This window comes from Pelophylax lessonae (genome assembly GCF_965119305.1).
Source record: "Pelophylax lessonae genome assembly, chromosome: 2".
In the NCBI taxonomy this organism is placed as follows: Eukaryota; Metazoa; Chordata; class Amphibia; order Anura; family Ranidae; genus Pelophylax; species Pelophylax lessonae.
The window spans coordinates 620,927,130-620,950,989 of record NC_138769.1 but is presented as its reverse complement, the minus strand read 5'-3'; the positions used below and the strand labels follow the sequence as shown (position 1 = coordinate 620,950,989).

At 40.6% G+C, this 23,860-nt stretch overlaps 1 protein-coding gene across 2 annotated transcripts in view; it reads left to right on the top strand.

Annotated features, from left to right (window-relative positions):
* The window catches only part of ZDHHC20 (zDHHC palmitoyltransferase 20), a 115,587-nt gene extending 98,773 nt beyond the window's left edge, over nucleotides 1-16,814 (top strand). For both annotated transcript variants that reach the window (XM_082246716.1, XM_082246717.1), the window contains 6 exons: nucleotides 684-816; nucleotides 2,180-2,306; nucleotides 2,462-2,551; nucleotides 8,256-8,371; nucleotides 10,061-10,133; nucleotides 16,235-16,814. In XM_082246716.1, coding sequence (XP_082102842.1) covers nucleotides 684-816; nucleotides 2,180-2,306; nucleotides 2,462-2,551; nucleotides 8,256-8,371; nucleotides 10,061-10,098 — 504 coding nt within the window. In that variant the 3' untranslated portion in view covers nucleotides 10,099-10,133; nucleotides 16,235-16,814. The remainder of the gene's footprint in view (nucleotides 1-683; nucleotides 817-2,179; nucleotides 2,307-2,461; nucleotides 2,552-8,255; nucleotides 8,372-10,060; nucleotides 10,134-16,234) is intronic.
* Nucleotides 16,815-23,860: the final 7,046 nt, after the last annotated feature.

Below are 23,860 nucleotides of genomic sequence, written 5' to 3'. Positions count from 1 at the left end.
TCAAGTAATAGAAATGCATTGCAATATTGCGAAGATGATTCTAAAAAACACTGTTTGCCTAGGCTGTCTCTGGCTTCTTAAGTTGACGATACATGCACTGGATTTAGTCCAATTAATGCTGAATTGGCGAAAAATTAATTCCATGAGTGGTATTATCGGTACCATAAGGCTGCTTTCCCCCGTTTTCATTGCTGTCATTATAATAATATAGGGGAGCGGAGGGCACGCATACATTTTCAGGATGTCGGATCTTGCCCCTTCTTTCCTGAGAAGATACATATATAGTAGTATATTATTCTTTTTTGTTATTTTAACAGTTTTTGTTTCTCCTAAAAAAACAGAGTTTTTCTTGGGTGGTACGGATAGAAATTTATATTCCTAAATATTTTTACTCATACCCCTCCTTAGCAATCTGGCAAAAAAATCATGTTTCCAAATAGGTGCTTATTTGCATCTTCATAGGTCCGAATTGTTATTTCTGTTAGATATTGTGAACTATTAAATTTCAAATGAAGAAGATTAGGGAACATGATTGTGTATGTAAATATCTGCTCCTTTAATTTATGATTTGAATGTGTGCCATCTCTATATGTGTAAAGCCTTACTCATACATTTTTTTAATATTCAGCAAACTGAATTCCTTACTGCCTTTCATTTTCAATAATCCTACCTTCTTTTTATAGAATGAGTTACCAGACACACGTGCCAAGTTCCATGTCCTTTTCCTGTTCTTCGTATCGGCTATGTTCTTCATCAGCATACTGTCCTTGTTCAGCTATCACTGCTGGCTGGTTTCGAAAAACAGGTCAACTATAGGTAACGTGTTAATGCTGCATATCCTTTCTTTAATTATTTACTTATACAATGTCTGAGGGATAACACAGTTACACAGTACATGAGGCAAACCACTATTGGTAAACATGATAATAGGGTGCAACATGTTCCAACACCCCTTCCTTACCCCCTGTGCTATTACCTCTCTACAGTGTGAGAGAGGGCGAGGTTCTTCTCCTCCGCAGCCGTTATCCCATTTAAAATAATTTCTGCCCACACAGCCACCTCATTCATTCACAGGGATCTGTGAATGAGTAAACTACAGGTCCAACTACATCTTCCACTGCAGCCGATGGCTTGTAGTTCTCAATAGATTATGAGTGTACTGATCAGCACACTCAGTCTATTCATACTACTTCCAGTTTTATAAACGAAAGCACATACGGAGGTATGGGCAGAAAACTGGAGGGAGAGTGTGCAGAGGCCATATAAGTAGGGAAGAGAGCAAGTTAAGTGCGAATTCTGCACAGGATCCATCTGTAGACAGAACATCTGGTATACCCATCCTTTGGGAAGAAGCCTAAACAATCCTGTGAGCCTCCAAATGTTGAGCATAGTGGTGGAAAAATTGGGAATTTTGAGCTTTTCACTTCTATCGATCACATTGCAGACTTTTATTTTAAATTTTTTTGGACTTGGTTCATAAGCTGTTTTGTCTTTTGAGAATAAAAATTGTAGCTAGTGCCAACACTGGTCTATAATATATCCCTATGATATTCTTTTCCTCTTACACACCAGTCAGTACTGTAAAATTACTCCTTTTAACCTCTCCTGTATCCCTTTCCCCTACAGTTCAGTTGCTGAAATGGGACAAAAATGTAATTATTAAAGCTTGGTACTAACCCTGCTGCCTTATGCACTGGCCTGTGAATGCCATTATGCTTAATATAGCCCTTCCTGTGCCCCAGAGTATGTTAATGAGGAAAGAAAAGCAGTCCCAGGAGCCACACATCATTCAAAATTCTCTAAAGAGTGGAAGCAGCCTCAGCCTAGACTGCATCCACACTCCCGACATGTTTCACCCCACCCATGAGGCTTAGTCATGGGAAACCCCTGGGTATGTTATTCAGTTCAGACTTGGTAGAGATCTCCTTTAAATCCTTTGCTGATTTGACTTTTTGTAGAGCTGGGTGTAAACGCCTCCCCTCAGTTCTTTAGGCAAGGTCAATTCCAAACGTATGCCAATAAAGGACATTCGACAAGATATTCAGAGTAAAAAAAAAGTTTATACTGTGATATATTCCGGAATGCTTTTAACACTTTTTTAAACATATTATTGGATTCTAGTGTAATTTTGGTTTTTGTCCCTCATGTGCTTGCTTATTTCCATTTTCCTTCTTTGCAGAGGCTTTCCGTGCTCCATCTTTCCGAACAGGACCAGAAAAAGATGGCTTTTCTCTGGGCTTCAGCAAGAATTTAAGAGAAGTGTTTGGGGATGAAAAGAAATATTGGCTACTGCCTGTATTTACAAGGTAAGCCACTCAAATGAGGGTGCAAACTGGTGAAGATGTAACTTTCATCAAGAAATTAGGAGCAGTAAAACAACATAATGTGATTTAAAACAATGTGATATGTCCAGTAGAATACTGCTACAGTTTTTTAGTCTGTCTTCTGTCTCTTCTTCCAGCCTGGGAGATGGATGTTCTTTCCCCACACGCCTTGTGTTTGGAGACCCAGAGCAAAATGTTGCAGCAGTTCAGACTGAAATTGCTAAGCAGTAGGTATTTTCTGATACTTTACCATTTTTTTTTAACAGGTAAAATTTGTATTTGCTACTTCTATCATTTTAAAAATGCTACCAATAGAAATTACATGTTTTTTTACGCTTGATATAAAAGATAGAGGAAAGATAAATGGTTAACTAGTGATATGGATCTGAGAGTGTGTTGTTTAATATTTCAAAGGCTCCTATTCATCACACTGCAATGGTGCATAAGGCATACTAAATTGACATATGATAATATTGATTGAGTACCCGCTTCAGCACTGATTACTGTAGTAATGTCACTGGTACCCCCAAAAGTGTCAAAAATGTCAGTCAAGGGTCCGATCTGTCCGCCGCAATGTCGCAGTACCGCAAAAAAGATCGCAGATCGCCGCCATTACTCGTTAAAAAAAAAAAACCAACAAAAATGACAAAAATCTTTCCCTTAGACAGTAAACGCAATAACTTTTGCGCAAACCAATCAAAATACGCTTTTTGCGATTGGTTTAAAAAAAAAAAAAAAACAGCAGAAAACAAATTGGCCTTAAATGTTAAAAAATTTTGATTTTTACATTTTTTTTGGGTGATTTCATATAAAAAAAATGTGAAAAATATTGTTATTTTTGCAAAATTGTCGCTCTTTTTTTGTTTATAGCGCATGATCAAAAAATCGCACAGATGATCAAATACCACCAAAAGAAAGCTCTGTTTGTGGGGAAAAAAAGAATGTCAATTTCATTTAGGTACAGCGTCGCACGACGTCACAATTGTCCGTTAAAGTCACGCAGTGCCGAATCGCGAAATAGGCCCTGGTCAGGAAGTGGGTAAAATCTTCCGGGGCTTAAGTGGTTAAAGAGGACCTAAACGCAAAAATTAAAATTTGCTCTCATTTAGGTAACATGTAGAAATGTTATGTTATTTGTACTTTTTCAAATTGAAAAATAGCCGTGCATGTCTTGTGTCTAGGCACTCCCGTGCCTTGAGTCCAGAAGTGGTACAGTATATCTGCAGTGTGAGATCATCTAAGTCACTGCTGCTTCTGACTGCTCATCTCACAAGATTTGGAGTTGGGTTTAGTTTGATTCGATACTCCCAGGATCTCGATAGAAGGATCGTAGAGTCACCCTCTGCAGAGTGGAAGTAGATGTAAGGTTTGTATATTTTCAACTTTTCTCAACAGCTATGCAATGTTTTGTCATGGAATAGGAGGCCTGATGTAATAGGAATACCATGCTTTTTAGTGCAAGGTCCGCTTTAAAATGTATTTCCACCTTTGCAATCATATTTAAGAAACCCCATTGTGTATATGTTTTGTGTTCCCATTCACACATAATTAAAATATTTTAATATATACACTATATATATATATATATATATATATATATATATATATATATATATATATATATCTCTTACATTTTCTATATGTCTCTGTGTTGCAGGTTAACACACAGGACTCCATAGTCAGCTTGCAATGTTCAGAGTAGCTTGCAATATGCAGTTAGAAGACAAATTTAGGGCCCATTTGTTTTTTAAAGCTCGAAAAAGATTTTATTCAAAAGGAAAAAATAATACAGCAGTTTCAGCACAGATCAGCTTCCATAGCCAAAATAAACAGTTCTATGTACATAGTCAAGAGCAGGCCATGATACAAACAGGGCATATCATAACACAGACCAGGAAGTATAACAGAAAGCATACCAGCAGTACAGTAATCAAAATACATTATACATCACAGATAACTTCCATAGTCTTCTAGACCCTTTTTTTTTTTTTTTTTTGTGCATTAACATACAATGTACCTCCCAAGGCTTGAGATTGTTAACCCTTTGTTAGGACAGGCATCTATTTTACAGCTGATGGAGAAGATCTGCCAGCACAGTACAGACAGGGTCAGTTGTGGTAAACATAACTCCTTCTTAACATTAATTTCATAGAAAGAGAAAGCTAGGTAGGATTTTTCAGCAAGTAAAAAGATGAGCAGAAATTAAACATTTCTTTCTAAATTATGCTAGGTAAATTGGAACGCATATTATTTACAAAGTAGGCCTTATGCCAATTTGACTGCAAAAGTGGAAATAAACTAAAGACCCATTCCAAATGAGTTGGCTGCCTTAAGTTCAATTCCAGGCACTAGAAAAAAAAAAATACTCCTGCAGCAGGCCCCTAATTTTCCCTTGAAAGAATAGGATACTTTTACTACACTCCTTGCTCTGGCAAGCTCCCGCCATATCTTAAGTTGATCCCCCTAAAGCCTCACAGTCATGGTTGCACACTGATATAATTAAACACAATGCAGGCCAGCAACTCTCCATTGTAAGTAAGAACAGTGAGGGACTGCCCACAACCTGGAACGTCAGGGAGAAAAGTAGAGCGCCAAAACCTACTGGAGTGAGGAGTAAGATAGGTAATACAGCTTTTCCTTTACCCCCTAGACTTAAAAAGAGCTTCAGTCAGGTATGTGAAAATTAAAAGCCAGCAGTTACAAAAACTGTATCTGCTGACTTTTAATAAACAGACACTCCTCTTCCCAGGGATCCAGCGCTGTGCACACCCAAGCAGGTTTCTTCACCAGTCATCAGTCTCTGATGCCAGCATCTTTACTGTGGCCAGCCGGCTCCTTGCGTGTTCACAGCCTGCTGCTCACTGTGCAAGCCGCGCTGTGGTTTATAAATGGTCCCGCAACGTTCTTGGACCTCTGATGTTTCCCAGAAGACTCTGAGCAAAGAGGGGTGGAGGCTCTCTGGGTGAGAGTGGGAGTGGGTATGTGTCAAAACTAGGTACCCGCTACCCCAATTCCACCCCCAAAAATAAAATCATCCAAATCTGGTAGAAGAGGGGGGAGGAGGGAAAAGATGGGAACTTCCTATTTTGGGTGACGTTCTGCTTTAAGCTGGCGATACACTGCTTAAAATTCAACCAGTCCAGCAGAGACCAACTAAAATTCAATCAGTGTGTGGCCTCCCCTGCTCGATAGAAGTCAATTTTTTTAATCACCTTCTGTTGAAGGGACATGATGGAAATGTTTCCGATGATCAACGCCTGCAGCCAAATGTTTTGGTGTAATACAAGGAGATTGGCCTTAATGCTAAGAATGTCAATACATGAGAGCTTCTGTACAGTGGGGATCGAAAGTTTGGGACCCCCAGGTAAAAATTTGTATTAATGTTCATAAAGAAGCCAAGGAAAGATGGAAAAAATCTCCAAAAGGCATCAAATTACAGATTAGACATTCTTATAATATGTCAACAAAAGTTTGATTTTATTTCCATCATTGACACTTTCAAAATTACAGAAAACAAATAATGTAGAATTTATAGCATGCACTGCCCCCTTTTCAAGGCTGAGACCTGCCAGTGTCATGGATTGTTCTCAATCCTCGTCTGGGAAGACCAGGTGATGTCAATCTCAAAGTTTTTAAATGCCCAGACTCATCTGACCTTGCCCCAACAATCAGCACCATGGGATCTTCTAAACAGTTGTCTAGAAAACTGAAACTGAAAATAGTTGACACTCACAAAGCTGGAGAAGGCTATAAGAAGATAGCAAAGCATTTTCAGATGTCAATATCCTCTGTTCGGAATGTAATTAAGAAATGGCAGTCATCAGTAACAGTGGAAGTTAAAGCGAGATCTGGAAGACCAAGAAAAATATCAGACAGAACAGCTCGCAGGATTGTGAGAAAAAAAATTCAAAACCCACGTTTGACTGCACGATCCCTCCAGAAAGATCTGGCAGACACTGGAGTTGTGGTACACTATTCCACTATAAAGAGATACTTGTACAAATATGGTCTTCATGGAAGAGTCATCAGAAGAAAATTTCTTCTACGTCCTCACCACAAAAAATCAGCGTTTGAACTTTGAAAATGAACATATAGACAAGCCTGATGCATTTTGGAAACAAGTTCTGTGGACCGATGAGGTTCAAATTGAACTTTTTGGCCGGAATGAGCAAAGGTACGTTTGGAGAAGAAGGGGCACAGAATTTAATGAAAAGAACCTTTGTCCAACTGTTAAGTATGGGGGTGGATCAATCATGCGTTCAGGTTGTATTGCAGCCGGTGGCACAGGGAACATCTCATGAGTAGAAGGAAAAATGGATTCAATAAAATTTCAGCAAATTTTGGATGGTAACTTGATGCCATCTGTGAAAAAGCTGAAGTTAAAGCGGTTGTATCCCGCTTTTTGACACTTTTACCTACAGGTAAGCCTATAATAAGGCTTACCTGTAGGTACAAATAATATCTCCTAAACCGGCACGGTTTAGGAGATATTTACAGTGCATGCAGCCGCTCGCGCGAGCGGCGCATGCGCTCTGAAGGTCCGGGGGGACCTTCAATTAACTTGCCGGGAGCTTGCCGGAAAAATCACTCCCGCGCGCATGCGCGGGAGTGACGTCATCGCGGCTCCGGCCAATCAGAGCGCTGGAGCCGCCGAACCCGGAAGAGACGACGAGGGATCATGGCAGCGCCCGCATCGATGTCCGGGGTCCGTGTCGGGGCTTCGTTTTAAGGTAAGTTAAACATAATGGGCTAGTATGCGATGCATACTAGCTCATTATGCCTTTGTCTTGCAGGTTTTTTTTTTTTTTTTTTTTTTTTAATAGGGTTTACAACCGCTTTAAAGAGAGGATGGCTTCTACAAATGGATAATGATCCTAAACACACCTCAAAATCCACGGGGGATTACATCATGAGGCGTAAACTGAAGATTTTGCCATGACCTTCACAATCTCCTGACCTCAACATAATTGAAAATTTATGGATAGACCTTAAAGAGGTTGTAAACCCGTACAACTTTTTTTTTTTTGGCAATCTGTTAGAGAAACACATAATGGGCTAGTATGCATCGCATACTAGCTCATTATGCAATACTTACCTTAGAACGAGCCCCCGCCGTGCAGCCAGCTTACCTGTATGATGGGCGACATGTCCAGTCACCCGTCTTCTGGGATCGCGGCATCCGGCCATCTGATTGGCCGGAGCCGCGGTGACGTCACTCCCACGCACGCGCGGGAGCCGACATTCACAGCACGGGTCTCTGAAGAAATGGCACCAGCGGCCGTTCCTTCAGAGCGCATGCGCCAGTGAGGTCACTGGCTGCATGTAAGGTAAATATCTCCTAAACGGTACATGTTTAGGAGATATTTACAGAACCTATAGGGAAGCCTCATCATAGGCTTACCTATAGGTAAAAGTGTCAGAGGAGGGTTTACTTCCTCTTTAAAAGATCAGTGCGTGACAGACAGCCCAGAAATCTCAAAGAACTGGAAGACTTTTGTAAGGAAGAATGGGTAAGGATACCTCAAACAAGAATTGAAAGAGTCTTGGCTGGCTACAAAAAGCATTTACAAGCTGTGATACTTGCCAAAAGGAACAGTACAAGATATTAACTCTGCAGGGTGCCCAAACTTTTGCAGATGCCATTTTTTTGGATTCTGTTATTTTGAAAGTGTAAATGATGGAAATAAAATCTAACTTTTGTTGACATATTATAAGAATGTCTAATCTGTAATGTGATGCCTTTTGGAGATTTTTCCATCTTTCCTTGGCTTCTTTATGCGCATTAATACATATTTTTACCTGGGGTGCCCAAACTTTCGATCCCCACTGTATGGGTGTGAATTGAGCCTTATATGGACTTTACCATTGCATTGATACATGTTTAATTGTTTTATGAATCTGAATATACATTTATTTTCTGTTTAATTGCAGTGCAGGGCCGAGTCAACCTTTTCCGGCCAGGCCGCTGAGTGAGTCACAGAACAGGCTCTTGGGAAGTGACAGTCATTGGGCTGATGGGAGCACCGGTGAAGATCACACACAAAAAGGTGAACTGGGAAGCCAGTTTTTAAATTTGGGGAGGTTCAATAATGATCAGCCAACATATCTTAAAACATATATGTGTTACATGATTGCTTAAAGTGATTGTAAAGTGTTTTTTTTTTTCTATTAAAATCACAAACATGTTATATACTTACCTGCTCTGTGCAGTGGTTTTGCACAGAGCAGCCCAGATTCTCCACTTCTCGGGTCCTTGGCTAGAGCTCCTGGCCCCTCCCCTCTGTTAAGTGCCCCCAAAGCAAGCAGCTTGCTATGGGGGCACCTGAGCTGAGCTGAAGCGCAGTGTATCCATTCAGAGACAGAGCTGCCGTTCATCCCGGCCCCTCTCTCTTCTGATTGGCTGAGTTTAATACCAGCGGGAGCCAATGGTGCCGCTGCTGTGTCTTAGCCAATCAGGAGAGAGAGTCCTGGGCAGCTGAGATACTCGTGGATATCGCTGGATAGAGAGGGGGCTCAGAGGGGCTGCTGCACACAGAAGTCTTTTTATCTTAATGCATTAAGATGAAAAACCTTCTGACTTTACAACCCCTTGGTGCAGCATATTTGGTTTTAATACCTCAGTTAAGCCATTTTTCTTATCTGCAAAACTGTGCCAGGAAGCCTCTAATTTAACAGAAACATATGATGACAGGGCTATGTGTGCTGCCATGGCCAATGGCCCAATGCTCTTTTTTTTTTTGTTATACACATACTAGTTGCCTGGTTTTCCTGTTGATCCATCCAAAAGACCGAGAGCAATCCAGTGAATACTCAGTGGTTAAAATGGAAGTTCCCAGGATAAAAACGACTTGTGTATACAAGCTCAACTGGCGTGGTTTGTTCAGACATAAACTACGTCCTACATGTTTGGCATATGTGACATCATCAGGGACTCAGATTAATTGGATTTACTGAAAGACAATAATAGGATTTGTGCATATAGACTGGAGGAATGAAAAACATTCCTGTAATTTTCTACTTCAAAATAACACTTAAAAATCTAGTTCATATAAGCTAGGCAAACACCACAGGCCCTATTTACCAACCAGTACAAAATGTAATACCCCATAACCAGATTTCCGTTTACTAAAGCCGGATTTGTGACTCTTGAATTCTGCTTAATGTTCCAGGCTGCACTCTTCACATGTACACTGCTTTTATTACATAAGTGTGTTTGCCTTTTTCCAGACTTCATACATGCGGGTGTTAACTACTGCCTAGTTACTGGACAGGATTTTTTTTAATACGGTTTCCCTTATAATAAAGTATCCAGGTATTGTGACCTGGACTGGAGGACAATTATACCAGTGGTTGTTACAACAAAAGCTTTGTACGACCCTTCACACTGAATCAGACAACATTTCCTAAAACCACAAAAATACATTTCTGAAATTCTTTATAATAAATTCAGTTAAAGTCCAGAGCTGCTTGAAAGATACAATTACTAATAGTCAGGTGGTGTGAATATGGTGGAAGATTCATCCACATCGTCTCACAAATTTGTTTTCCAGAGTCCTAGGGAAGGCAAAAAATAATTGTTATGATGTGTGTGATGTCCTCTCGGGATTTTGTTAATGGTCTGACAATGGTGACAAACACTGTTTGATAATATAATTACATGTATAATTGTAGTGAGTGTCTGGTTTCTGTAGCGCATTCATGTTTTTGTATTTTTTGTTTTTGTCTCCTTTCTTTAGAAGAAAGGAACCATGTATCGGTTTGTGTGGAGAGCTGATTAATGCCGCATCAAGTCCTCAAACTGGGTAAGCGGTAACAGATTTATTTTTATAATTTTACATTTTTATTCTAGTAAAAAAAAATATTACAAATCTGTATGTAATAGGGGATTCAACAATCCCAATGCTCAACAGCCATTCAATTTGCAAAGTTACAGTTTAAGTTTCAAAGATGAAGTGATGATTATTGGTATAGAAGGATTATTACAATTAGAAATAGTAGCCTACTAAATATAATAGAGATTAAGTGAGAAAATAAAATTAAATGTCATAGGAGCAAACAAAAGTAAGGCTCTGTTCACACCTGATCGTACCCATGATTTTCGGCTGACAAAACACACTAAAATCGTAGCAAGGATCGCAACGCCGAACGCTTCTGGCTCTATGCCAAGATATTGTACATGTGCTTCTTTGGAGCAGGGGGAGACCCATTTAAATAGTGCTGCTCCAAAAATACATCTCCAAAAACGCAAAAAAAAACACAGCGCAGCAGCTGTCTCTGCACTATGCTTAGGTGTGAATGGAGCCTAAAGGTTCAAGTTTGAGATCTGTGTAGCTGTTCATTCATTACAACAAGAAGTATAATCAAGGTTTAGATCTGGTTAAATCCTCTTGTGAGGGAATCCTTATGTTACTTATTCAGTACCTAGTACATGATCCAACACTTCCAGGTCTGGAGGGCACATGCGTGCCGCCGGCCACCTGCTTCCGCCATGATTCGACACAGGAGCTGATCTGCAGAGGAAGACGTTCTAAGATTGCTGTCTAAAGTGAAGACAAATAAGTCACAGGGTCCTGATGAGATACACCCAAAATTATTAAAAGAGCTTAGTGGTGAGCTGGCAAAACCATTAACAGATTTATTTAACCAATCATTAGTAACAGGAGTCGTCCCGGAAGATTGGAAATTGGCAAATGTCGTGCCCATTCACAAGAAAGGTAGTAGGGAGCAATCGAGCAACTATAGACCAGTGAGTCTGACATCAATAGTAGGCAAATTAATGGAAACCCTATTAAAGGATAGGATTGTGGAACATCTTAAATCCCATGGATTGCAAGATGAAAAACAACATGGGTTTACTTCAGGGAGATCATGTCAAACAAATCTTATAGATTTTTTTTGACTGGGTGACTAAAATAATAGACGGTGGAGGTGCAGTAGACATTGCATATCTAGATTTTAGTAAGGCTTTTGACACTGTCCCACATAGAAGACTTGTCAATAAACTGCAGTCATTGAGCATGGACTCCCATATTGTTGAGTGGATTAGGCAGTGGCTGAGTGACAGACAACAGAGGGTTGTAGTCAATGGAGAACATTCAGAACAAGGTCATGTTACCAGTGGGGTACCTCAGGGATCTGTACTCGGACCAATTTTGTTTAATATCTTCATAAGTGATATTGCAAAAGGCCTCGATGGTAAGGTTTGTCTTTTTGCTGATGACCCAAAGATATGAAACAGGGTTGATGTTCCTGGAGGGAAACGCCAAATGGAAAAGGATTTAGGAAAACTAGAAGAATGGTCAGAACTCTGGCAACTGAAATTTAATGTGGATAAGTGCAAGATAATGCACCTGGGGCGTAAAAACCCAAGGGCAGAATATAGAATATTTGACACAGTCCTGACCTCAGTATCTGAGGAAAGGGATTTAGGAGTAATTATTTCAGAAGACTTAAAGGTGGGAAGACAATGTAATAGAGCAGCACGAAATGCCAGCAGAATGCTTGGATGTATAGGGAGAGGTATAAGCAGTAGAAAGAGAGAAGTGCTTATGCCGCTGTACAGAACACTGGTGAGACCTCACTTGGAGTATTGTGCGCAGTACTGGAGGCCATATCTCCAGAAGGATATAGATACTCTGGAGAGAGTTCAGAGAAGAGCTACTAAACTAGTACATGGATTGCAGGAAAAAACTTACCAGGAAAGGTTAAAGGACCTTAACATGTATAGCTTGAAAGAAACAAGAGACAGAGGGGATATGATAGAAACTTTTAAATACATAAAGGGAATCAACTCGGTAAAGGAGGAGAGCATATTTAAAAGAAGAAAAACTACCACAAGAGGACACAGTTTTAAATTAGAGGGGCAAAGGTTTAAAAGTAATATGAGTAAGTATTACTTTACTGAGAGAGTAGTGGATGCATGGAATAACCTTCCTGCAGAAGTGGTAGCTGCAAATACAGTGAAGGAGTTTAAGCATGCATGGGATAGGCATAAGGCTATCCTTCATATAAGATAGGGCCAGGGACTATTCATAGGATTCAGATATATTGGGCAGACTAGATGGGCCAAAAGGTTCTTATCTGCCGACACTTTCTATGTTTCTATGCGGGTACCGTGAACTCGATGTCCGCCGGCACCCGCCGATCATTATGCAAATCGCCATTCTGTAAGTAGGGAAGGCATTGATCCTATGTTCCTGCAAAGGTAAAAGCACCTCCCGCACAGTGAAAAAATACTGATTAGGCATACAGTTAACCCTTTGATTGCGTTTAACCACTTCCTAGTCACTGTCATTAGTACAGGGACAGTGCATATTTTTAGCACTGATCACTTTATTAGTGTCACTGGTCTCCAAAAAGTGTTAAGTGTCAGTGTCCTTACTGTCCAACGCAAAATCGTCGTCCTGCTATAAGTCGCCAATCACCGCTATTACTGGTAAAAAAAAAAAAAAATATGTAAAAAAAAAAAAACCATAGTTAGGTTTGCGCAAAAGTTAGAGACTACAATCAATATACACTTATTGGGATAATATTTTTTTTTTTTTTTTTTTTTACTTACCCAAAACGTAGCAGAAAAACAGTGGAAAACAATATAATATAAAGAAATTTGATTTTTTTTTTATTTTTAATATGTTTTATAGCAGAAAGTAAAACAAAAAAAAAATATATATATTTTTTTTTTTCTTAAAATTGTCCATCTTTTTTGATAGCGCAAAAAATAAAAGCACATTGGTGATCAAATACCACCAAAAGAAAGCTCTATTTGTGGGGAAAAAAAGGACATACATTTTGTTTGGGTACAGCCATGCAATTATCAGTTAAATTAACGCAGTGCCATATAAAAAAAAATGGCCTGGTCATGAAGGGGGGTAAATCTTCTGGAGGGTGAGTTTGGGGTGCCTGATCCACATCAACTCTGCCCATTGATAATTGAATTGTTGTAGTGATTGGTTTTTCTTGATGAACATTAATTCAAAGTAAGCTCTCTCATTGAGAAGATCCAGTTATATCTGAAAAAGTGGATAGTCCTGCTGTTTCCATACTCTAGAGATGTACTTTCTAGCCTGTCGAGTCTAAACCAGGTAAAATCAAGTCCGAGCTTGGGTTGATGCTGCGTATAAGTATAAAGGATATGTAAGGTGGTACCTATTATAGCACCTGCTGCATCTCCTTGGATAATTTGGCATAATCTTAGCCAACAGTACAAGGTATATTTCCATCAAGGTAATTATTTACTTCTAATGTAGAGTGAAATGGAATTAATTCCATGACCATTTTAAGGCTGTGGCCCACTGGTCATCAGTAAAGAACATATAACCTCTTTCCACTTAAAGCCTGAGGGTCCAACCTTTTGGCTGCTCTGGGCCACATTGAGTGTAGAGAAATTTTCTCGGGCTGCATATATAGTATATACTATAATTAAGGTATATAAGTAATAAAACGCCGCTGCGCTCTTCCTGTGCTGCCGCGACCCCCCCCCCCCCCCCCCGCACTAATTTAACACAACTAGAGGATGTTTAAATGAAATGGAATCTGTATACAGAGGTTTACTTCTCCTGTGAGATATTAAAGGAGCACTCTAACTACCATCAGTGATTTGAAGTGGTCATGGTGGTAGCAGTCAGAAACACTCTACATGCTGGGATATTTACAGTTATATGTTGGGGGCTAGTTGCACCCCTAGCACATATTACTTAGGCAGCCAGAAAATGTCATGTCCTTATTTATACATGTATGAACAAGGACTTGACATATTATGACAAAGCAGAACTAGTTATTAAAAAACATTGCAACAATTTACACACACTAATGCACATACCTTTTCTACTTATTTTGCTGACTGCTGGTGGGTACTGCTGGTCATGATGTTTGGTACTGCTGGAGGAAGCAGCGGCTGCAGTAGAGAGCAGAGCCGCTGCTTCCTGTATAGGTCTTGTCACAGGCGGAGTGCATTTCATATCACTCCGCCTGTGACAGAGCCAGAAATATACAGAAAGCAGCGGCTCTGTCACTGACTGCAGACATCCTAAGTCTCCCGCGGCACCCAGGAGATCGAACAGCACTTGCAGCCTAGTGCGTGCCCATCCAATGCAGCCTCACCAGTGCATGCCCATCCAATGCAGCCTCACCAGTGCATGCCCATCCAATGCAGCCTCACCAGTGAATGCCCATCCAATACAGCCTCACCAGTGAATGCCCATCCAATGCAGCCTCACCAGTGAATGCCCATCCAATGCAGCCTCACCAGTGCATGCCCATCCAATGCAGCCTCACCGGTGCATGCCCATCCAATGCAGCCTCACCGGTGCATGCCCATCCAGTGCAGCCTGATCTGTGCCCATCCAATGCTGCCTCACATATTCGTGCCCATCCAATGCATCCTCACCCGTGCATGCCTATCCAATGCAGCCTGATCAGTGTCCATCCAATATAGCCTCACCAGTGCATGCCCATCCAATGCAGCCTCACCAGTGAATGCCCATCCAATGCAGCCTCACCAGTGCATGCCCATCCAATGCAGCCTCACCGGTGCATGCCCATCCAATGCAGCCTCACCGGTGCATGCCCATCCAGTGCAGCCTGATCTGTGCCCATCCAATGCTGCCTCACATATTCGTGCCCATCCAATGCATCCTCACCCGTGCATGCCTATCCAATGCAGCCTGATCAGTGTCCATCCAATATAGCCTCACCAGTGCATGCCCATCCAATGCAGCCTCACCAGTGCGTGCCCATCCAATGCAGTCTGCAATGAAGAGAAAGAGCCGCTGGATTACACAGAGCGGGGATCTCCTGCTTACCCGTCAAATGCTGTCATACGAAGCCCCACCTCCAGGACTGGCTCCTATGATAGACGTCACCAATGTGAGGTCTATCATAGGAGGCGGGGCTTCGTATGACAGCGGCCGTCGGGTAAGCAGGAGGTCCCCGCTCTGTTTGTAATCTGGCGACGCTCGAACCCCCTCCCTTCCTCAACGAGACAGCCTCCGCCTACAGTTAGTTGGAAGCCACTGTGGCCGTGCCCCCGACTCGACTTCCTTCCTCTCCAGCAAAAATAAAATAAAAATTGTCAGGGGGCAGTGGGCCATATTGCCTGCGGTTCAGGGCCGCAGGTTGGACATGCCTGGTTTAGGACATTGGGACTAGGACAAAAACTATGCAGAATACATAAAGAATCTTGGGCAGCGACATAATTTTCACAATGGCAATTTCACCTGGACAAGATATAAATTGGTTGTCCTATATCTTATATCAGTTAAATATCTGAGAGTTGAGGGGGTGTAGTTGGAGACAAATGTCTGTCTGCTGTGATAATTGACATGAATGCTCAAATATGACAGTCATTAACTCATCGATACAGGAATTGGTTATATGGTTTATTAGTATGACACTTTACTAAATCTGGTAAAACCTTTTTGGGATGCTTAGAAAAAAAAAAAAAACGAGTCGAGTTATAGTCGGTATAATTTTATTTATATAGTTTGTTAAAGCACACCTCCTGCCAAAACCAATTTAGAACATTAGAGTCGTTTTGGGGGTATCTGTCAGGTTTTTGTTGCTGTCTCAATCACACCTGCCTTTCTCACTCTGCTTAACCACTTAGTATCTGTAATACACATTTTTAAAGCTGACCTCCAGGCAAACAACTGTATATACAAATAAACTAGCTATGGGAAATGTCTGTTGCAGAATTTTGGAATTCATATCACTTTCCATCCCGAGGAAAATGGTCAAAGGACCAGTTGTGGTGGTAATTCGGTGATGCGGACAACAATGAAAACCTTAGAGGGGTTTTAATGCTTTTTCCAGTCTATCTCGTAGTAGAAAAAATGTCTTTAGATACACTTTGATTTCTTGATTAGCAAGCATTTATGTGGTATAATATATTGCCCTTTTCTTATTCCACACAGACAGCCTGCTGCACACAATGTGCTGGAATACCTTGGATCCTGGTGCCACGAGCCTTCATGCAAAACGTCCAGAGAGCAGTGTTTCCCTACACTGCCGAGATTGCCTCAGAAGCACCGTGAAACGATAACTGTTGCCTTAATATCCTCATAGTGCATTAATGCAACATAATCACCCTTTTACACATTGACTTTTATTGCGTAGCAACTTTTTACTTAAACCTTGTTTTATCTTCTCGATTTCAGTGTTTTAGTCTGCATCCAACTTTTACAATGCAATAACCCCCTTTTAAAGTATGTCTACATCCTGTTCGAAGCAGTTATTGCCAAGACTTTGTTATAAGGGAGACCAAGCTGCATGGGGCTATGCCGAGGCCTGGCTTTTGTACCAGCACCATCTTTGGTCAGAGCTCAAAGGATATCTCTAACCTGTGCTAGTTCTCAAAGGTCCCGACAGCCTAGCAAGTGGATAACTGGTACAAAGTTCATATGCATGAAGTCAAGACAGTCATTTTGTGGACTCAGCCAGTATTTTGGACAGAACCAGTATTTTTTTCATACAGAACCATTCACATGATCGGTATCGCCTCATGGTAGGCCTAACTTTTACAAGTCCCTGACGAAGAAAAAGTTGCCTTAGCGGCCAGATTTTCTCTTTGAGGTTTTAGTTCAGGTTAGAAAATGGAGAGTCTTTTGCTACGGATAGCACATAGCACTTCTCTTTACTACATGACGTCCTGGGAGGGCTATTTATAAAACTGTAGAGACGGGGGTGTTGCCTGTAGCAGCTGTTCAGACCTTTTCTGTAGGTTTGCTTTAGAAAAATGCTGTCTGGAATGCTGCTGGTACAGGCAGCTCCTCTATTTTTTTTTTTCTGCACGATTTTATGTTTCTGTAAACATTTTGTAATGTGTGCACTAAACGCTGCGGCAGAAGTTGTAATATGTTTTGTTACAGTTTGGTTGAGGAACCATTACCTATACAGACCTATACAAGTTTTCAACTTTTTAGGAGCAAAGTAGAAAACCCGTGACCATGACCAATGGAGTCCCCCCTTAATTGCTAATTAGCTCCGACACTAGCTACGTTTGGAATTTATAGGCTTTTCTCTGTGTTACAAAGCCCTGCATCGGAAAGCCTTTGAAAACAAATGGATTTGTGAGGCCAGGGTTGGATTGTGGCACCAAAAACAAAATAAATAAAAGCAGCAAGCAGGATAAGCAGAACCATGTCTGCTAAACTAATTGAAAATGAAAAACCCTTGTAAAGGACCAGTATTAGTAAAAAACATTTTATATAAAGGAGTTGCTAATAACATCCATTTAAATGTTTATGTAATTATATCTGCACAGAAAATGAGACGTTTGACATTTCTCTAGTTTTGCTGTACAGCTTAGCTTATTGCTCTAAATTAGCTGCAATTTTAGAGTAAATGAGGCTTAACAGTGACAATTTGTGGAGAAGAGGTCAACTGTGTGCAGGAAAATATTCTTCTCTATATTTCCACACTAATTTTAAAGAGAGCCTGTCAGTTGAGTTTGTTACAGACACGGTTCTGTCGCTGGAGGCTGCCATTACCCAGCTCCGGAGTAGCATCGCGTGCGGTGACATGTCTCTCCCAGTACTAGCTCCCCATCTGTATTTAGGTTTCAGTGGCCTCCAGCAATAACTGGGAGCCTTGTCTGTGAGAGCTAACAGCAGTCTTGAAGGATCCCCATTAAAGCTCACCACACTTATTTTATAATCAAATAAATCAGACCTTCAGATATTTTCCTGTGCACTTGACATGTTCCCTTGCACATTAGATGATTTCCCATTTCTGAAAAAAGCTGTAATAAAGGCCCTTTTTTTTTAATTCGAATAATAATCATGTTATGCTCACCTGCTCTGTGCAATGGTATTGCACAAAGCAGCTCAGAACCTCCTCCTCTGGGGTCCCCTGCTGGCACGCTTGGTTCATCCTCTTCTGTGTCTGCCACCACAGCAAGCCGCTTACAATGTGGGCTCTCGCCTGAGGCGGGCTGTGTGCATCTATTTATACACACAGCGCGGCCCCCTCCCTGTCCTCCACTCTCTGTGCACAGGATTTGATTTACAGCAGTATAAGCTGAAGGCTTCCGCTGCCTCAGCAAAGCCTGGGAGAGTGGAGAAAGAGCCGCTACAGACGGGCACAGCGCTGGATCGAGGTACGTTTTAGGGGGAGGGGGCAATATGGCTACTGGAATTTTTTTATACCCAAATGCAAGGAATGCATTAAGGTAAAAAAATGTCTTGGCTTTAGAACCACTTTAACCAGTTTTGGACCGGAAGGATTTGTCCTCTTAATGACCAGGCCCTTTTTTGCAATGCGGCACTGCCTTACTTTCATGGAAAATTGCGCAGTCGTGCGACCCTGTACCCATAAATATGGATGTCCTTTTTTCCCCACAAATTGAACTTTCTTTTGGTGGTATTTGATCACCTGTGCAATTTTTATTTTTTGCGCTATAAACAAAAAAATCGACAATTCTGGGGGGGAAAAAAACAATATTTTTCACATTCTGCTGTATAACATTCCCCCCCCAAAAAATGAAAAATCAAAATGTTTCATCCTTTTAGGCCAATTTCTATCCTGTAACATATTTTTGGTAAAAAAAAAATCGCAATAATCAATTTGTAATTGGTTTGCGCAAAAGTTTTCATGTCTACAACCTAGGGGAAAGACTTCTCATTTTTATTTTTTTACTAGTAATGACGCGATCTGCGATTTTTAGCGGGACTGCAACATTGCGGAGGACAGATCGGACCCCTAACTTGAAATTTTTGACACTTTTGGGGGGGACCAGTGACATTACTACAGTAATCAGTGCTAAAAATATGCACTATTACTGTAATAATAACACTGGCAAGGAAGGGGTTAACACAGTGGTGATCACTGGCCTAGGGGATTGGCATGGGATTGTGAAATGACTGCGGAGACCTGTGATCCTATATAGAAGGATCACAGGCGCTCCATGATCATTTCAGAGAGAACGGTCAGCTGTGTTTACAACAGCTGGCCGTCCTCTCACGGCTGGGAGCGATCGCGGGTGCCCGATCATAACGCGCGAATGACGTAGGGCTAGGTCGTTTTGCGCAGCCGAGCCAACCTGCCACAGTAAATCTGAGACGAGAGTGGTCGGCAAGTGGTTAAGGAGCAGTAGCTCAGTGATATTCTGGTCTCCTGGTGCAGTTGTGGGCCATGTGTGAAATGTTATGCCTTCCTTCTGTGTGGAGGAACACCTGTCCATACTCTTTTTGCTTGTGTATAAATTAGTGGTATAGCTGTCTGATACACCTATGGCAAGGGGGCAGGAACCTTCTTCAAATTCTAGAATTTATCTACATTTATGGAAAAAAGTGTAACTGTGTTTCTGGACACCCAAACATAATGGCTCCCTCCCCTATCAGCTATATAAAATGGAACAGTATTTTTATGGCATGCATGTCAATATGCATTGTATTTGGGCAGCCCAATAGTTTAGAATGTGCTGCCAATGCATGGTAAAACATAAATGAAAAGTCACTGCGTTGCATTGTGTAATGCAACACACGGTGCATGCATTGAGTTGCACTGCAGCATGGGCGCATGTATTGCTGCATTAGACTCCCATTCTAAATGAATAGTATGACATTACACCTTACAAATGCTGCACATCGCGGTAACATGCAGTAAAACTAATTTTTATCACACACGCTGCTAATTTTGGCGTCAAATTTCGATTTTGTTTTTGTCAGTCTTTTAACTAAAAAGCCATTTCAGTTTTAGTCATCTGAATTGTTTTAGTTGTATCATAGTTGACTAAAATCGAATGGATTTAGGTAAATTGTAATCCAATATTTAAGCATTTCTCTAGAATTGTGAAACTCGTTTACTCCCGGGTTAAAAATACAATAACCTATTATTATATATATGGTATTAAGGTTTGATCATACACTACAGACACAGATTTAGAGGTGAAAATTGTTTTTATTGTTTCACATTTTACAGAAAAGGAAAGACATAACAATAAAATATCCACAGGTCAACATCAAAGGATGTAGCCCAAAGCATAACATATACAAATCACAAATGCTGAACTGAGGGGTGGTGTCACATGATAAGGACCAGGCTAAGCATGAGTATCCTAAATGAACAGTATGTATAAGCCTCATATGAACAAATCGGATATACATGTAACAAGCCCACTAGGGTATTCATCATCTGGTCTCATGTGATGGACAATGTAGGCGTAGCCTGGTACAACGTAAAGAAACAGAACTATACCAAAAAAAGGAAAGGAAAAGAAAATAAAAAAGAGGAGGGAAAAGTTTAAAAAAATAAATAGAGAAGGGGAATATAAGTAGGAAGAGAGAGAAGGGGAATATAAGTAGGAAGAGAGAGATGAAAGACCTATTGATCAGACACAGATTTAGCTATTGTGATATATAAAGTCTATATAAATTAAACCAAGCTTCATAAACAAACACATTAATTTTTGACAAACAGAAATGCAACTTTAAAGCGTAACTCCACTTTTGTTGAGAAAAAAAAAAAAAAAAACATTCACCCCCCCCCCCCCCCCCCCGGGTGATCTATGTACATTGCAAGGATTATAACAAAATTTGTTGCAGATGCCTACCTTTTTGGTATTCTGAAGAAATCCTCGCTTTCCTCTGTGCTGAGTGGGTCTAATGGGAGTGGTCATAATTATCAATCAGCTGTGCAACTGCAGAGCACTAATGAGAAATCTCCTGGGCCTACATCCCTTTAGATATGTTTCTATTGGGAGTCTCTCACCAAAATTATATTTTTGTTGCAGGGGATACCTGAACTTTGACTTGTATCTTAGGCAGACTTCTGGGAAAATTGGTGAGCCAATCACACAAGCCGGAAATTATATTTCTGGGGTATGACCGTATACATTCTGTGTACAGAACACCTCCAGGTAGCCATATTGCATTTTCAGAAAATTAGAGCGGCAGATTGAAAAGGGAAGGTCATTTTTATTACCATTCAATCACAATATGACTTGTGTTGCAATTATATACGCTATATTGTTTTTTCTTTATTTGCTATTTTTTTCCCCACGAAAGTGGGGGTACCCTTTAAAATCCCCCAAAAAAACCCGTAAACTCTCTTGGCTGGAATGCAGACCTGTACACGTTTAAACTTTAATGTACTATTATTATAGGCTGGGGCTGTTGCTAATTTTGAAAAGGCCAGCAGAGGGCACCAAAAAGTGTGAATGAGTGTAATGTGTGGAACTGCATAGGAAAGGGAAAGGATTGATGGAAGCCTGAGCTTCTCAGCCAATACAGCTTGTTGATAGTCAGGGGGCTGGGGCTTTAACAGAAGAGGGGAGCTCCCAGGAGAGCGGCCTAACTCAAATTTTAATTTCATTTAATTTTCATTATTAAAAGTGCAGCTGACAAAAATGATGACAAATATTTTTCGTAGACAAAACTAGCACTGATCACACATTAATGTAACACAGGTGTGAATCCAGACTAAAAGGCTTTAATATGAAGTAAGAGTGTATCGGGTCTAGCTTTAGCACCAGGGCTCTGTGGCTTTTTAGATGTTCCTCTGCCAAAATGTTCCTATCCGTGAATGTTATTAGAAACTCTGTATGTAGTGGTCCTTTAAAGTGATTTATGGCAGGGTTCAACGACTCCTTGCAACAATAAATGTTATATGTTTATATGTCGGTTGCCACAGTCCACTGCAAAGTGTGCATACATAGGAAAAGCACACTCCATACAGTGTACCAATCAAAGACTGGTTAAATATTGATATAAACAACTGCATGTCCATCTAATTTCCAGACAACAAGGGAAAACGCACAGATTCTCTGAAGTATTTTCTAGCGGCAGCGCTTATTTATACTGCTTTTTATATTGTTTTATAAATTGTATTATGCCACAAGATTTTACATAATTACTTCAGAAATCCATTACATTTTTTACGAGCAGATTTCCATCATACTTTTACATTTTTATAACAGTTTCTGGTATTTAGAAGGTAATCAGTTCCACCTCTAAGTGTTAATCATTAAATAAGAAAGAAACTTGAAGTTTGGAAAACTCTGAAGGGCTCTGAATGTGTTGATGCGGAATAGTTCACTGGATTGCATAGTGTATCCTTAATGTCGGAGGAAACAATGCTGGTCAACTCTCTAAAGAGCGCATAATATAGGCATTGGTGGTGGTGGTGTGTAAAGTGCAGTAGCCTATAGATGCCAATTACATTTTAGTTTATTGTACTCCACTCGTACAAAGTTCAGTTTCGACCTGTAACTGGGGACTGCTGCACTGTGCCTGCTTGAATTGGGTTGGTTGTTTATAATGCTCACCTCCAGATCTTATTTTGATATCCTAAATATTCGTTTTCCCAGAAATCGTATTGGTTTTGAGTTATTGCCAGCAGTTACTATATATAGAGAGATCTCTGTACATAGCGTCAAAGATTGATCTACCTGTGGCTATTACAAATGAGTCTCTTCCTAATTTTTATTAACAATTTTAACAGTACTATAAATGTAGCAAGAGAAATGAGACTCTGGGGTTTGTGTGTATAGATAGGAGTAATACTGTGAGCTATAGTGAGGAGATTGACTTTTGGGCCCCGTAGAAATATATATAAAGAATTTATAAAAATATGTATTTTTTTGGGGCGTTGAATAAGCCCACTGGCACCCACACATAGACTGATTTAGGTGAACTAAAGCCAGCCATAGGCGGATTGAAGTTCCCGCTGAACTGGACGAATTTCAATCCATGTATGTGCAGGTTGGTTATACTTAAGTCGATGCATTGATTGCCTTCAGTACAACCAGCCTGGCGGATTTTTTTCATGCGATCACTGCAGACAGCTAAATTCAGCCAGCAGTGATCATCGTATATTGACAGCTGGGGAACCCTCCCCCTGTCAGAATACAATAGCTCTGCAGGAGGGATTCCCTGTCAACACATTCAGTGTTGATGGGGGAATCTAGCAATTTTCCTTCCTTCAACCGGTGGCTGAAAGAAAGAAAATTGGTTAATGTATGACCGGCCTAACAAGTTCAAATGACACATCATGTTGCTGTAGGCAAAATCTCTATTATTAAACGATCGCTTTATACTAGAACTCCACATTTTTTAACAACCACTTTATTTTACAACTGGTTTTATAGTAGTTTACAGTAAATTATACAAATCAAATCCTACAGAAAGTACGCTATTTCATGATTTTGGAGTTTTTAGGATCCAGGCAGAGTGGTCCCCTCCAAAATGAAAGCTTTGCCTCGCCCCAGCGTGCTAAACTTTACTCAATAGCAACATCTAGGACTTTTTCAAAACTGGAGCACCGATTCTGGGACAGTTGTTAATAGCAACCAACCAGCTTCTAGTTTTCATTTTCAAAGCTTAACTCACTGAACAAGTTGAAGATAGAAGCGATTGGCTGACATGCACAGGTGCTCTATTTTTAATTAATTCCTCTTTCTATAGAAAAGCTAACACATGACAGCAGTGTCCCGCGGAAAGCCATAAATGTAGGTCACAACTGAGCGAGGTCAGGTTTTTGAGGGATTAGAAAAGGGTCTTCAAGAATTTATTGCATTGGCTGCCAAATAATCTCACCAATGT